Source organism: Phalaenopsis equestris, unplaced genomic scaffold, assembly GCF_001263595.1.
Source record: "Phalaenopsis equestris unplaced genomic scaffold, ASM126359v1 Scaffold000109, whole genome shotgun sequence".
Lineage (NCBI taxonomy): Eukaryota > Viridiplantae > Streptophyta > Magnoliopsida > Asparagales > Orchidaceae > Phalaenopsis > Phalaenopsis equestris.
In genome coordinates this window covers 112,482-130,136 of record NW_018164551.1, presented here as the reverse complement: position 1 = coordinate 130,136, position 17,655 = coordinate 112,482, and the positions used below count along the sequence as shown (strand labels likewise).

Sequence of the window (17,655 nt, the reverse complement as noted above, 5' to 3'; positions counted from 1 at the left end):
AGCTCACGAGTGGATAAGCATTAAATGCTTATGATCAGTGGAGATGAAGATCCCTCTATCGGGTGGAGGAGCAGCGAAGGGAGGTGTCTTCAGTCAATGCATGTGTCATCGACAGTAAAGCAAGAGGAACACCAAATGTTTAGAACACTACTGGTTTTCGCAGAATGTATATAATGGAACAATGAAATGTTTAATTTGGTAAGAATATACAACAAGATCATTTACCGTTAAAATTGTGAAACTCACCATTAAATTAAACAAAATATTTGATTTATGACCAACTGAGAATAATTTTTAATAGTTCAGGTCTAAATTAAAATATTTTAAAGGTTTTGGACTATATTATTCATTTTTTTTTCACATCAAATATAGGAAATTATAGGTTAGTATATTTATTTTACACCGAATTCTAAAATATTTTATTTTTGCAGAACAACCAAGCGGCCCCTTGCTCATCACCGACCGACCTGAACCGGAGCGGCAGCCCTCAGTCTCTCCCCGTCGCTCTTTCAGCTCCAAGCTCGCAGGAAATCTGAAATTGAAGATGTCCGCGAGCAGTAGAGGGAGATGAGATCGCCCTCCTCCTTGCACCTTGTTGCTTCTCCTGTTACCTCTGCTTGGATGAGAAAGTATGAATCGCGCTCTTAAGCCAGCTTACGCTGCTTCTCTGCCATTTTTCAAAGCTGTTTCCTTCTTCCATTCTTCTCCAGTGCTGGAAAGAAAAAGGAGATCCCCTTGGAATTATGTATGTCCTTTTGCCCCTTCTCTTTCTCTTTTTCTTCTTCTCGTTCTTATTAGAATGCGATTTCCTTGTGATTATTCATTATTTGTTGTTCATTTTTCTCTCACAAAATTCAGAATCTGGTTTGATGTCTCTCTTTAGATTTTTGTTTCCTGTTCAAAACTTAGTTTGATGCACATGTATACCTCTGCAGCCTGCTTGGACCTTTTAAATGATGCGTTTTGAAACCTCTAGTTATTATATTTTCCACGCAAATATCTAGGAGATTGACTTGCACTTTTTTTTTTTTGGGAAATTGGGCTTTAGTGGCAACTATGTTAGGTTAAAAGTTATTGGTTTGAGTTTGATTCGAACCTGGATTCTTAATCAGAGCACAAGTTTTTTAATTGCAGTTTCATGAAACTTCTGTTTTATTTTGTTCCATTTTACATTTTGTGCTTATAAATTTGTTTTTTTTATAATTATAGAAGATTTTCTTTTTTCCTTGGTTGAATTTGATATCGGATAAACTTACTTTGCATGCAATCAGGCACTGCCCTCTTGTACATAGGACTTGCTTAAAAGTTATGATGATAATTTTTATGCCTTGGACCAAGAAATTTTTTAGCCTAGAGTTATCTATCCGCAGAGATGCAATATTTCTGAAAAAAGAAAACGAAGGATGGAGTCAAGAAGGACTTTGCTGCGGGATATCTCAGAATATGCCGAATACCTTTTTCAGGTATAATCATTGAGTTTTGTTAATTTTGTAAGGGGCATTTACATAGCTAACACTCAATTTTAGTATATTTATTTATATTATACACTGAAACTTTCATACCCACATACATACTAATCAAAGCCTTGAAAACACAATAAAAATAACATTGTCACTAACTTCTTAAAACTGAAATATACCTTTATATGCATATGTTCTTAATATCAAAGTGTTATAAATGTAATTATTGCTTTTGGTTTTAGACATGAAATATCATAAGAATTGTATGTTTGTAAGTAAATTTCCCCTTTTTTTAAATATGTGCAAATTAAATTTTGTCAAATCTTTTTTCCTTCAATTATCTAGATTATATGGCCTACATAGTTATGCATTTGTGCATTGTTATCATGCTCCATATTTTGTTTAGTTTATGATTGATAATCATGTTTGAAACCCAAATCTCTCTCTAATTTTAATCAACTCGAAATCGGTTCCATATATGATGTATGCATGTATTTATGTGTGATAACACAAAGATACATATAAATTTGTATATATTCACAAATTTATGACATGAAATTGTATATATATACGTATATGCATCATTATTTGATGTTTTATGATACATTTTTATAAATAAATTTGAATGCTTTTAAATGGATGATAATCATGATTAATTAACAAAAAAATTATAAAATCAATAAAATTTGCTCGAATTAACTCAAAATCTAACACTATTAACTCAAAATCTAATTTGACTTCAATTTGGCTTGAGTCAAAATGAAATCCTCAATTTCAAGTTTAGGTTGGCTTGCTTGAACTTAATTTGATATCAACCCTACTAATAATTGACTATTTTTGGTTGTAATTTCCATTATTTTTTGTGTGTAATTTTAGTAATGGGCTTGCTTTGCAACATTTTTTTTCCCAACGATGATCTTGATCTATCTAGAGTGACTTGCTTTATATCTTCACAAGGGGCACTTGGTTTCTTGTTGCATGTGACTAAGGTTCTGGTTTTCTTACTCACTGAGGAATTTGGGGGCTTTGGCCTTAAAAAGATTGGAAGGCTTTCCCTAAACTTCTAGGATTGCTCACTTTCTAAGAAACTTTGTCTTCTTTCTTCCTTTTTCTTTCCAATTGTTCTTCAACTTTCCCATTTAGAATGTATGTGGAAACCTACAAAGGCAGTGGATGCTGAAAATAAAAAATTGCTTGATCATGAACTTCATTTATCTTCCTTTATAGACAAATTCAACTTGTCGGCCTTTTGAGGGGAGACTCTTAATTGCTTAGCCGTAAGATTACTAAGTGAGATTGGAGAGGCTAATAACCAAGAAATGAGAGAAAAATTGGAGAAGTTTCAATCTCTAGTATGCGAGGATTGGGGAGACTAATAATCAAGAAAGGAGAGGAAATTGGAGAACTATCAATCTCCTACATGAATTGTATTCCAGCTGTAGGGTCCCTTATTTATAGATGAAAGATCCACAATGTATAGAATACTAGACCTTTGATTATTTGCTGAAATGTTGCAAGAAAAATCAAGGATGATCATGATTACATTTCATAAGATGTTATGAAGTTTTTTACATCTTTAGGTTTCTCATTACTGAGTGAACTTCCATCTTGTGAACCCTATCGGCCACCATTAATCATCTAGAAGCATGGGGTGGAGAAGCAAGGGATTCCTCTTCCTGGTTATGACTTACACATAACAAGACAAGATGTTTTAGTTTGATTAAGTTTGGCTTATTTAGTTTATGCTCATCAACTTTGTTCACCCAACTTAAATTCAAATTCATCTAGCTTAGACAAATTTTCTATGCCTGGGCAAATCTAGGAACCTTTTTTAGAGGTGTCATTGTAATAAAATTGAGATTTATTATCATAAAATTCATTATAGATTGCAGTAATTGCAGGTTAGTGAAAAATCAACAGTGAGTCTGCAACACTGATGGTCTTTCTAAGAATTTGATACTTAATGTGTTTGTAATTACCCATTCACATTCTGGCACTTTGCCCATTTATTATTTTTTTGATCTAAAGTCATAAAATAAATTGAGGTTATGGAGTAGATTGAGCCAATAATCAAACAACTCCGTAGAGGTGAACTCTAGCAAGTGGGGGCACTTTCCCTAGGTCTCCCACTCTAGAATCACCCAGGCTCATATGCTTGTGCTTGAATCACGGCTTGTGAAATCCTTAATAGTTTGATTCTTTGATTATGTTCTCACATTTTCTAATGTTGATATAGTTTTTTGGTTCTATTTTAAGTTGGCTATTTCAGTTTGATGTTGTTTCAAATTACTTGTTAATCCATAAGTTGCATTCTATATTTGTTTCATTTTTGTGTATAGTAGATTATGTTTTTTTTTATGCTCAAGTTTCATGTATATGTTTATTTTACTTTTTAAGTTTTCTAATACATGTTGGGATCTTAGTTATTCTTCATTTTTATGAGAATCAAGAAGGGCTTGGTTTGATCCATTTTCTCTCGCATGTTTTGTTTTCTATTTTAAAAAACAAGTACCAAGTTAAAGCCATGATATTTTTTATTTTTTTTTTAAAACTGTTTTTTGAAATTATGAAGACATCTTTAGGTTGACCTCACATTTTTTGAAATCTTTTCACCCTAAAAAGTGTCATTTTCTGACACTTAGTACATGCTTAGGCACATTATTTCAGTTGTTGACATTGAGATGGTCCTAGCAAAGGTCAAGGCTATTGTTGATTGACTTAGCTTGCATCGTTTATTCAATCACGTTAATTTCACAGATTGACATCTTTTTATAGGAGATTTATTAAGAATTTCTGCTCTGTACTGCACCTTGGACAAAAATTTTCAAGTAGGAGAGATCTACATGTTCAAATGAAGCACAAGTCAACTTTTAAGCTTTGAAGAGATATATTAATTAGGTTCTGGTCCCAACTCTTCCAGATTTTAATTAGGAGTGTGAAGTGGAGTATGACACTTTCAACTTGAGAATTGAATTTGTGTTGAGTTGAGTACATCATATTGATTTTTTAATAAAAAAATAAATGATTCTAGGAGAAAATACTCAATTTACAAGGCGTTTTATGCCATTATGACAGTTGCCAATCATTGGAATCACTAGTATTGGCAAGTGAGTTCACCTTTTATGTTGATCATAAAACCTTTAAGTTCTTGAATAATCTGAGCAAGCTAAAGGATAGACATGCTTCATGGGTGCAGTTATTATTTTCCTTCCATTTTATGCTCAAGCACAAGCTGGAAGCTAGAATAAGTTAGTTGATGCATTGAGCCGTTGTTACTTTTTGCTCATTACTATGCAGTTGAAACTAGTTAGCTTTGAATTGTTAAAAGATTCATATGTAGCTGATAAGATTTTTCGGGAGATTTGGGCCCACTGCAAGGACATACCATATGAATAGTATCACAGGTTATGTTTATTTTTTCTTCTAAAGATTGTGCATTCATAGGAGTTCACTAAGGGAGGTTATCTCATAGGAATTTCATGATGGAGGGATGATGAAGCACGTGGTTAGAGACAAGATTCTTAGTAAAAGAGAATTATATTAGCTCTAATTTGTAGAAGATTTGGAGAGATATAATAGACAGTGCAAGGTTTGTCACTTAGCTTAGACCTGAGGGCAGAATACAGATCTACGCACCCCCATCCTTTTTGGAATCACCTTGGTTGGGTGTGATCATGGACTTTATTGTGGGTCTCCCTCGTACCTATTAAAGCAATGATTCAATTATGGCAGTAGTCGATTGCTTCTCCAAAATGACGCACTTTGTATATTGCTATAAAATAATGGGCGCTTCACATATTGTAGATTTATACATTAGAGAGATAGTTCACCCATATGGTGTGCTTAAGACTATTACGTCTGATTGAGGTGTGAAGTTTTTGAACCATTTATGGAGAACTCAATGAGGTAAGCTGGGTACTAAGCTACAATTTAGTTCAACAACATATTCATAGACTGATCGATTGATAGAGATTGTAAACTGTAGTTTAGGGAATCTTCTTAGGTGTATTGTTGGAAAAATATTAGGCAATAGGATTTTTTTTTTTTTTCAGGTTGAGCTTGCTTACAACAGGTCCACTACTCACTATATAGGTTACAACACTTTTGAGCTAGTTTATGAGCAAAATTCCTTCACCCCATTGGAATTTTAATAGTTAATAAATAAATAAATTTAATTCGATCTGTTCAAAGGGAAGCAACCTTTTTAACAGTTTCATTTTAGGAGTCGAATGTCACTTTTGAATAGGATGAAGCTGAGGAGGTAGAGAGCGAGAGTGAGAGACAGAGAATAAAAAGTGATGACGCCATGTGACATCACATTCTAGAGAGAGAAGGGAAGATGGCACCTCAAAGACGAAAGAGTAACCCTAGCCAAAGGAAGAACTCTAGTCGTGTGCGTGCAGGAAAAGCGGTGCTCGCTCTTGGGAAGGAAACATAGGGGACGTCGTTTGAGAGTGTCATATATGATGAAGGAAGAGAACCAAGGGGAAGGGAGGAAATGTCAAAGCCATTAGTGGTGAGTTCGACGCGTTCGATCACAAGTTCTGACGCTGCGTGCGTTATTTCTTGCAGGAGGGGTGCTCTATCACTTAGAGCGTAACCTTGCGTGCGAGGCGGTGCAGCCGTGTGGAGTCGAAGGAGGAGAGTTACATGAGAGAGATAGAGGAGCCCCGCATATGAGAAGAAGGCTTTGTGTCTAAGGTGAGAAGAGTTCAAGCAGTACAAGAGGAAGGAGGGAGAAAGTGGCTCGTACGAGAAAAATCGAGCCTGTGAAGGTGACTTAGGGTTGTTTGAATTGGATTTTTATTATTTCTTATTTAATTTTAAGGTTAATATATGTCTTATACTAATTGAAATAAAAAATCAGAAATCAAAAATCATAGAAGAAATATTTGGATTAGAACTGGAAAAGTTGGTGAATGCTAATGTAAGAATTTGACGTTTTATTTCTTTTAATTATTTTCTTTATTTAATATTATTAAGTTAATAATTAAATTTATGAATCAAAACTGTGAATAAAATTCGACAAGCAATCAAATTAAAAGTTAAGGGAGATCGAGATCGGATTATGCAAATGAGGCAAGTTTTAAATTATTTTTTTAATTTGAGATTTTATGTATTAATTATTATTTTAATTATTACGGTTAGAAGTAAATGAGTAATTATTAACTTTGCAATAAGAGGAATTGAGGTAAACTCTTATTTGTTAATTAAGCCGCTTTATGTAGTGGCTTTTTAATTCGTATTTGGATTTTAAACTGTTAGAGATAAAAAACTATAAATTTCATCATCCAACAGTTCATTCTCGTTATGAGTTATTATTACTCCAACTGAAATTAGGGTGTTTTTTTCAATCAGGATTATCATAATTTGAATAAGGATTATTAGTTCGGTTGTTTATCACACTTAAAGTTTCATATGAAGATTGAGAATTTATCATTTGTCCCAATGAATTTTTCTCAAACAAAGGAGGTGTCTGAGAATAATTCATTCCATATTGATCTATCTTCTTTGATATTGCAGCAATTTGAACAGTCAAAATATATAATGCATCAGAATCATTAATACTAGCTACTCTTTTGGACTTACCCTTTCAGAGGGTCATTGAAAATTATTAGCAATCATCTCTTCAATTAAAGAATATGCTTCATCAAATGGTTTTGAAATTAATGATCCACCAGTAGCAGCGTCAATTATAGATCTAAGAGATCAAATCAATCAATTATAAAAAGTTTGAATTAATAACGAATCTGGTAAAACATGGTGTGGACACTTCTCAAGGAGATATTTAAATTGTTCCCAAGCTTTATAAATTTATTTTACTTCAAACTGATAAAACGATGAGATATCATTTCTAAGCTTAGTAGTTTTTTTATGGTGGAAAATATTTAGATAAAAATTTTTGTGATAAGTCTCTCCAAGTTCTGATAGATCCATGTGCTAATGAGTTTAATCACATGTTAGTTTTATCTTTTAGTGAAAAAGGGAAAAGTCTCATCATTCGACACTCCATCATATTTAAATGTAGCACACAATTCTAGAAAACTAGCAAGATGTAAGTTAGGATCTTCAATCGGTATTTCCCCAAACAGATTATTTTGTACAATTTGGATAATAGCAGGTTTAAGCTCAAATGAATTAGCAGCTACCGCAGGGTTTTCTATACTCAAATGAATTTTATCTGTTGTAGGATTAGCATAATCTCTTAAACGTCTCTGATGATGTTCATTTTCAATTCCATGATTATTTAAGTTTGTAGTCATTTTATACATATTATCTAACTTTTTTTATTATTTTTGAATTTTTCTAATAGTTCTTTCTAACTCCGAATTAGAAGGTACTAAACTTCAGATTTTAAATTATGCATACACAAACACAATAAACAATTAAAATAAGCAAACACATTAAAATATAAAAATATTAATTAAACTACAATAAGTTTTACAGTTCAAATAAAATCTTCTAAATTATAAAGTAATTTATCGTTACTCTCCTACAACGACGCCAAAAACTTAATTCAGTATTTTTATGTATGTTATGCATTGTAAATATCTTTCAATGCTACAACACACCCATGACAGCACAATTATTAATTATGCAGATCAATAACAATAAAAATCACTTCAGTATAAATAGTTTTATATTTTAAAATCATTAAGCTGCCAAACCTTAATAATTAATAATAACGCAAGTGTGCGTCTCGTTCAAGTAATAAATGACTCTAATGAAATCCTAAGTATCGATCCCAAAGGGATTTGAAAATTCTTATGGTTATAATTTAAAACACAGTATTCAAACTACAAAAACTTAAATAAGAAAAATAAATTTAAAGTAAATTCGATGTATGCTAAATGAAATGCAGTTAAAAGAACTAAGTTAACTAAACTATATTCTAAACTTCAAAATTAAACTTACTAAAACTAAACAAAGTTCTGTAATGAAGAGTTCAAATTTAAGAAAACATCATTCCCCTTTACAAATAGATTGTGAAGTAATTTAAATCATTTAAAATTATATATAAAATTATATTGTGTCAAATATGAGCAATCTTATTCTTTACCCTCTTAGAGTGCATAAAGAATATTGATTTATTATTTACCCTCTTAGAGTGCATAAAGAATATTGATTAATTCAGTATTTGGTCCCTAAATCTGTGGTTAGGTTAAAAGGATACTGGCTCCCACTCCAGAACTCCCACTTCTCCCTTTCTTAAGGGCTAACAATCTCGCTTTAGTTTTTTAGCAACCGGACCAAATTGAGGATTTTAGTCTGTTACCCTAAAATCTCCAATTCTTTATACTTTCAGTTATTTGGCTTAGCATTGATGCAAAGGTGCAAAGGTCAGAGTAAAAGAAATTCAAGTTTTTTTTAATGGGTAGAGATAATTGCTAAGAAAATATAGTATCAAAAGCAGGTAAACATGTTTAGGAAAACCTAGGTCTTTAAGAAAGGTGACTTGTTGTGGATCGTGAGAGGTTTATTGCATGGTCATTTGGAAAAATCAAGCTTAGAGTTGATTGCCCATTTAGGATTATTAAGATCAATAATAATGTGTACAAGATAGATATGTTGGGAGACTACACTATTTTTGTTACCTTTAGTATGGCTGATTTGCTGCCATACTACAAGGATTTAGAAGTTTCTAGAAAAGAAGACAAAATCTCTACTATTTGGAGTGATGCATGAGCATCCTATTAGGTAGGACGGATGAAAGATGACATAATTCCGTCCTTTGAGAATTGAAGCGGGAAAATTCCCACTTGCTACTAGACCACCCTCCTTGTGGGCCCTTGTTTACTTTATTTTGTTTTATGTTGAGTTTAATTTGTTTCTTAGTATAACTTGGAACTTAATGTGAGACTTTTGAGTTTTGATATGTGCAATAAAGATTATTTTCTCTACTTTTTTTGTCGGATTGTTTTATCATTGATCTTTCTCAGATGATGTGCTTGAACCTGAGTAAATCTATGTGGTGATTTCCTCTGGACATCCAAAGACATCCTATGCTGCTAGTTTTGTAGCAGTCCCATATTTTTTCTATTCTGGTTTGCTTTGCAGCCATCGAGTGCATCGATTTCTCAATCATCATCCTTTTTTCAGCCACCTTTCTTGTCCAATAACTTTCATAACCTCTCTTCATATCATGTCACACAATCTAGCAACCCTAGATCTATGTCAATTAACCTCTTGCTTATTTGTGCTTTCTTGACCTTTCGATTATTATCAATAAGGATATTGGTTCTTTTCCCTAAATTGATTAACATGGAAAAGAAACTAATTCAATTTTCTTGGTATTTTCTAATGGTGAGTGGAGTAGTTTGGAGTGGTTTCAACTTCGAGTGAGTGAGTAGAAAGCATGGGAGTCACATGCGGTGGAAGTTGTTGTCACGAGCCAGCCCAAAAATTTGTACTACCGAGGTGGGAACACCTTTGAGAGACATACAACATACTATAGACTTTGTGCTTATGTCTCAGCTTCCTAATCTTCCTCATTACAAAAAAAGAACCTTATTGAGCTATAGACAAATAAATATAATTACATCATCTAGCATGGAAATATTGGACGCATTATTTTCCACACATGGAATTTGTCTTGCACGCTGATCATCATTCCTTGAAGATTATGAACATTTGGAATAAATTAAATCATAAGCATACTAAGTGAGTAAAACTCCTATAATTTTTTTCCATTTGTCCAACATAAGCTTGGGAAAGGTAATGAACCTACAGTCGACCGTCTAGAGTGACATTAAAATTATCTTTCATAATTTGAAGTCTGGGATTTTGATAGACTTGAGGAAGATTATCATATATACTCATATTTCAAGCCATTTGCCTTGAATACCTAGACTGTGATCGTTACTTCTATACGGGAAACACTATGTGTCTCCATATCATCTATTAGGAAGTTTTCAATTGCTAAGCTTTATTCTAAAGCCATTTTGAAAAAAATAATAAAATAAAATAGGTTTGATGGAGTGTTAAGTTTAATTGTCATTAATTAAAGAAGGGTATTCAGATGTTAGTGCCTTATTGTTACACTTGTAAACAACCAAAAGTCTTAAATTGCATTGTCGATGTTTTATAGACATTGGGAGGAATCCTTAAAAACTTTTATCATAGGACTACCCAGGACTGTATTATAGCATTTTTGGGACAGACTCGCTCTTTTTTATATTGCACAATGACACATAATGCATCACACAAGATTTTTTTATAGAGAATAATATTGCACGGCTTATCCTCCACTACAGTGTTAGATAGGGATGTGAAGTCAGTTTCTCATTAACTGGAGAATGTTATGAAAAATGCATGGTACAAGGTTAAAATTTTTCCCTGCTTTCCACTTTTAGGCTAATAGTCAGATGGAAGTTATTAATAGTGCCTTTGGGAATTTATTAAGCTTAATAGGAAAGAGTTTAGGAAATTGAAATATTTTTATACCCACCACTCAGTTTGCCTATAATACTGCCATCATTACCATCACAAAGAAATCATCATTTGAGATAGCCTATGAGCAAAATTCAAAGAGACCCATTGATATGGCTGCGATGCCAAATAATGTATTTTTCATTTTTATTTCCACATTCATAAGCGATTTTTGAATCATTAATTTTGAGATGGGGAAACACATCAATGTGAAGTATATTAAAAAAGAAAATCATAATATTTTAAAGAATATGAAAAATCTGATTATGTATTGGTTCATTTTAACTTAAGAAATATCCATCCATAAATTTTAAGAAATTGTAAGCCTTGACTTGTGACCATTTAAATTAATTTAGAGTCTTGCACCTAATGCAAATCATCATAATTCACTATATGACATGATAATCAATTCAATTTTTAATATTGTGGATATTATTTTGTTTAACAGAACTAACCAACCACTAAATGATGCAATTAACCCTTCGGCAGGAGTTCTTTTTAACCACAATTGCAAGTACCTTCACCATCAAACCTCTTTAAAGTTGACTCTGTTTTTATAGAAGCAGTGTCTACAATCCAAGCTAAGGATCATAGTAACTTGATCTGATGCAAGAATAAATCATCTATTGAGGGCATATGGGCCACATAAAGAAACTTGGAGAAGCTAGCACTAGGACATTCTGAAGAATATTTGAATTCATTTTTTGCATAGAAGAGATCAAATGAGTTCAAAGGAGTTAATTTGAACAACATGCAGTTGGTTGTCATGGTTCCATTGCTAGAGAAAGATCAAGAATTCAAAATGAGATTAAGAGCCTTGACGGTCTCATCACAACATCATGATCAAGGACTAAGAGAGCTTCATTAATCACGCATAATTAAAGAAAGATTGCTTTGAAATATTTAAAATGAATTCAAAATTATGTTGAAACTCATTTATTTTTAATTTTAAAATTTGATTTTTTATGCTTCAAAATATTTTCACCTTGTGGGAGGCATTTTATTGTTGATTTTTTGATATTTTAATATTTGGGGATCCTCTGCATGGATTTTCCAACAGGGGTGGGTTTAGCGCATAATGTTATGTTAAGATCCCACTAGATTTTTTGATGAAGATATTTTTGAGTTGCCCACACTTCAACTTTCTTCTTCATTTAAAAACCTTCTTATCCTTACTAGCTTCCTCATTTACCTAAAATTAGGGAAATTTACAATTCTTATGCATTTACACATCTCATATCTAAACATTAAAGTGTTAATAGTGCTATTGTTTATGTGATACTAAAGATATGAGTGCTATGTGTGTAATATGAAATTTTAGGTGTGAGATATGTGAACACATAAGAATTGGGTGCCATGTATGTAATGCCCCTAAAATTATTATTTATCGTCATTAAGCCACTGGTCAATGCATGAAATAAAGTGGTAAAACTTCTTTGTGTTCCCATTTTCAGTAGCTTGTCATGCATGGATGAATTCATTCTTGCATATTTACTGCCCGGAGTTTCTTATGTCATATACATAACTGATGCATGTATAAATGATTTTTTCTCTATCCTACCTATGTTTTATGTGTCTTTAACCGATCCGAATAAAGTATACTAAGACGACAAGCTTGTCAACAATTGTTTATTCAAACTTAATACTTTTTTATAATGTATTGCTATAGATTATAAAAATTTCTTCTTTTAATGACTTCTATTATAGTGATAAATGCATCATATTTCCCCCTTTATCATATTGCACGGTAGAACCAGACCAAAGTTTCAGTACAACGAGAAATATATATTCAGAAATCACCTTAATTGATATTTAAGATTTGATTTCAGAGTTGGAAAGATGACAACAACACTTTATGGTTCCGTAAGCCATATTGGTCAAAGGGATCGAAGTTAAACGGTTTTAACCCACATGAGTCACCATCTGGAAGGTCTAAGAACAAAGGTAAGGAATTACTTCATAATCAAGATCCTCTTTTTCTCTGACACCGGTGTTAATGGCATGATTTTTTGTACTTTTTTCTTCTTTTCAACATTTCTTTATTGTCGGTCATTTATCTTTAAAATGGGCTTGATATAAACTTTAAACTGAAACTGGTTGGGATTTTTACTTGACATTATTAAACTATCCATGCTCAGGAAAAGATGGATTTATTTTCTGCGCAAGTGATGATGATGATGTTGAGAACATATTCCACTCTGCTTTTGGTAGGGAAGGATTCTATTATTCGGCCTCCAGTAGAGATGGAAGTTTTCAGTGGCGTTGCTCCTCAGGCAATTATCAAAAATGCTCCTCAGATTGGAGATATGAAACAGATGAGGAAACGGATGAAGATAGTGGTGCTGATACTTGCCCACAACCTAATTTAACTTCTGAAAGACTAACTCTTGGTTTGAGTGCTTCAGGTCCACTTAAGCTTAATGAAATAAAGAGCGCGTAAGTCGTCATTATCTTGATAAAACTATTTATTTTTTACTGTATGAAATTATAAAATTTTCCTCGTTGCCTCGGCAGCAAAATCATCCAACTCCTCCCTCTATGACAAGGCTTTTCCCAAAAGCTTAAAGAGCTGGATTAGGTTGAAGTTTTTATGATTGAAAATGGCTCCAATGTATTATTAAGACCTCAAAATGTTTTTCAAATTTTGATCTCAAGTGTCCGCAAATAATTCAAATAAGCGTGAACTTCAGCAGTTGTCGATGAATCCAAGTATTCTATTTCAATGTGAAGTTAAACTTTTGAATCTCCTTTTTGTTTACAGATATAGAGCTTGTGCTTTACAGTGGCATCCAGATCGTCATCAGGGCGCATCAAAGGCAAGTTTGAACCACCCACATTCCTATCATGAATCACGACCATGGACGGCCGGATTTGTGCTTAGACGCAATTGTGCATAGCGATTATACTCCGTCCAATTCTTTATCTGTTCTCACACCTTGCACGAACTTAGGGGATGATGAGATAGTTCATTAAACTCTAAGCTGCCACCACCTTCTGCCAATTTATTGCTGGATTGCTCTTCATGATCCCCCTTCTTATTTTTCTTCCTTGTTCTCAGTTTTCCTTTGACTATTAATTGTTTTTTGGTCAACACAAATCTTATTAGATATTCAGCTTAGTAGAGCTTTGCTTGCAATAGGATATACCTAACCAAATGTTTTACTCTATTAGAGTTATGATCCTTGTTGAGTAGGGTTTTTTGGGTTTAAGTGACTCAACTTTAAGTTAAATCTTTGGGCCATTTACATGCATACCACACAATTCTCTTATATTTACATATCTAACATCTAGACATTCATCTTTAGATTCGTACCATCATCATTGTCTTCTTAAAAGTGAAGCACACCTTTTCATGCATAGATTTAAGTTGTCAAGTTATTATAAATGTAAATATCAAACTTTGGGAGTTAGATATTTAAATACATAAAAATTGTGTCGTGAATGAAAATTCCCCCAAGTTTTATTGTACCACTCAACAAAAATTGTATTTGAAATTAAAATTAATTCGAGTCAAGCCAATTCAAAGTGAAATGATTCACTTTTGATTTTTCTCTTCCTTAATTTTGAGTTGTCCCAATAATAATTTTTACTTAATTTTTGTACATCTTCCTTTCTATCAAAGTTTAGATCTTGTTGCATTTTCAGGTAATAGCGGAGGAAAAATTCAAAATTTGCAGTACAGCATACAAGTCATTGTGTGACAGATTAGCTACAAGCTGAGTTTCCTGCGCTCTTCAATTCCTCCAATATGATGGCCTGCAGCCATGCTGCAGTTGCTTGGTTCAGACAAATAGTGTTTTCTAGCTTTTTTAATTGAATATTATCAGCATAAATCCAAATAATTAAGACCTCAAATTTGTGAGACATTCTTTTCCTTAGGTTATATTAGAAGACATGCAGAATGAATATCTTATTCATTGTAACCATAAAATAATAACTTTTGCATCTCATTTACTGTACTATCCAACAATTTATATTTGCTTTTGCCTTTTTTTTAGTTGGGACATGTCCATACCACACAATTCCTATACATTTATATATCTAACACCAAAAACTTAATATTTACATGCATGCCACTCAAATCTTTAATATCACATGAAAATAACCGTCATCATTATCTTTTTTAAAGTGAAATATAACTTTTTATACATAGATTTCTGACATTAAGCTGTTATAAGTGTAAATATCAAACTTGAGATGTTAAGATATATAAATGCATATGTAACTTTTCCTTTTTTGTTTGATTTCAACTGTTAAGAGTTAAATGTACTGGTTTCTTCACATATCAATTGATTGGTCCATCTTCTACTGTAGATCCATTTGGTTTCTTCCAGCTTAAAATATTAAAAGAAAATATTTCATTTGTGTTTATTTTGTGTTCGGATAATTTCATAGTTCTCCCTTCAAATTCGAGCCTGTGATTTAGGTGGCCTGCACTGAATAAGACGAATTCATACATCACTATCCTATCCCCATATGCTCTTTGTGGTTCGTGTGCACTATTTATATATTTCATCTACTTTTTATAAATTGCTCGGTTGACTGAAAAGGATGGTAGCTAAGGCCAAGAAGATGTTTCTCCATCTTATTGTAGTAAAAGAAGAGGGTAGTGGAAATTTCAAGGGAAAGATTCAAGAGGTGATTGTGGTATGTTTATGTCAAGCCACTAAATACATCCCTTTTACTTTGAAATTTTTTTATTAGCACACTTTGTTATATGTTTAGAATGGTTTATGATGTTGTAATTGTTATTTTTGACATAGAATCTAAAATCAATATCTGAAAAAAAAAAATTCAAGGAACTTGTTGCCTTGAACCATCAAAAGAAAAGTTTCTTACTTCTATGATAAAAGCATACCAATTTACCCTCATCTCAGGTTTGTCATACCCTTTAATATTGTTCAAGTCATATGTAGAGTTTGGAATGTTTTGGAAGAAAAATTATTACAAAATTTAGAGGCTATGATTTATTTGAGAAATCTAAGTAATCTCCTTTTAAGTAGATTTGTAATGCTTCTACCATGTACTTAGTTATCTAAGGAAAGGGGACCCAGACTTATCAAACTTCACCCAAGGAAGGCCTATGATACAAAGAATAATGATCATATTAATACCCTTTCTTGCGAGTGTTTCTCTTATGACATATTTGTTCTCAATTGGTCACTCTAAGAGTTGTACTTCATATTTGTCAATTATTATGTTCTCTTTTAATAAGGACTTCCTATAGTATATAGTCATCGAATTACTCTAGCATTAATTTATCTCCGTCTCTGTCTTATCTTAAATTTTTTTGATCGCCGGGGCTTCAACACATACATTCAAGTTATTTTCTACCTTATTTTCTTGTCTCCCTATGACCTACATTTTTTGACACTCTTATTGACTAGAATAGATGTATATCATTATAGTTTGAATGTAAGCACTACCTTTGAGAAGCTCAATGACCTTGTGCTCATAATCTTTTCTTAATCGCAGATGACACCTTATTACATCTTCAACATAAATCTTTTATTTCTACTCTAATTCGACTCATGTTTCAAATGGTTCTCTCTTGAAACTCTTGCACATGCACTTGAGTATGATCCACATGGCAAATGAAAATGGCAAACGTGAATTCCTAAATGCATGCATACAGACATTTGATTAGACGCATGTGTAAGTATCAAAAATGAAAACTGGCAGCAAAGACAAAATCGATTATAGGCACTCACCAAATCCTTATAGGATGGATAAGTTTGTTATGCTCATCATCAAGAATGTTCTGTTTACTCATATAAATATTATGTATTTTTTTAATCAAAATTATGGGGGTCATACCTACAGTATTTTGATTCCCACTTTATCTCTTGCATTCTAGTTTTTCATGGTGTTAGAGCAAGGTTTATAAACCATGGCATTATGCTCTTCCCTGCTACCTGGGAATGCCACCAGAAGAAAGCGGTCATACAACTTATGTTTTATTTTTTGTGTCTTTGTGGGTAAGATCCTTCCTCTTATTTTATCATGGCTAACTCCCAAATATTTGAAACACAAATCTATTCCTCTATTGATTCAATTCATACACAGAAATACGACCAACCCTCAAATTTCTCATGAGTAACATCAACAGCCGATCCCGAAACCCTTTATCATGAGATAATCATCCCTTATTGAAGGCCCAAATCACCTCAGTATTCACAACAAATGGATTCCTTAGGTTTCTCGACGGAAGAAACTCTTCCCCTTCTAAATTACATTCCTCCACAGTTGCCTCATCAACCTTGAATCCACAATATTACCATGTGTTTGTTGGTTGACCAAAACGTCTATATGGATCTCAATTCAACCATATCTTTGCCCATCCTCCCCTGTGTGTTCAATCTCACCACTTCCTTAGAAATTTGGTCCACCCTTGCCAAGAGATTAAAACCTACCAATAGGTAATGACTCATCTAGTTGAAGAATGAGCTACACTCTGTAACTATGAAATCCCAATTTATGACACAATATTTATCTAATGCAAAAGCTTTGGTAGAAAATATTTTTGCAGAAGGATGTCATCTTAATTAAGAGGATATCATTCCTATACCCTCAATGGTCTGCCCGCACAATATCAAGCATTCAAGAATACAATAATGACTTAAAACCAACTCATTGAGTTGGACGATTTCTATTCTCTCCTATGCATTGAGGAAATTAATGTAGCTAATGATAATCTGAAAATTGAAACTATAATCAATGGCATAGTAGCACCTCAAGAATATAGGCAAAGCTATGGCAACTCTAC

General features: G+C 32.8%; 1 protein-coding gene across 1 annotated transcript; it reads left to right on the top strand.

Annotated features, from left to right (window-relative positions):
* Nucleotides 1-417: 417 nt before the first annotated feature.
* Nucleotides 418-14,851, top strand: LOC110020903. The gene is made up of 6 exons (XM_020719183.1): nucleotides 418-745; nucleotides 1,371-1,463; nucleotides 12,719-12,833; nucleotides 13,028-13,325; nucleotides 13,651-13,705; nucleotides 14,535-14,851. Exons 1-6 carry the CDS (start codon nucleotides 632-634, stop codon nucleotides 14,607-14,609), a joined length of 750 nt encoding a protein of 249 aa, XP_020574842.1. The 5' UTR covers nucleotides 418-631; the 3' UTR covers nucleotides 14,610-14,851.
* Nucleotides 14,852-17,655: the final 2,804 nt, after the last annotated feature.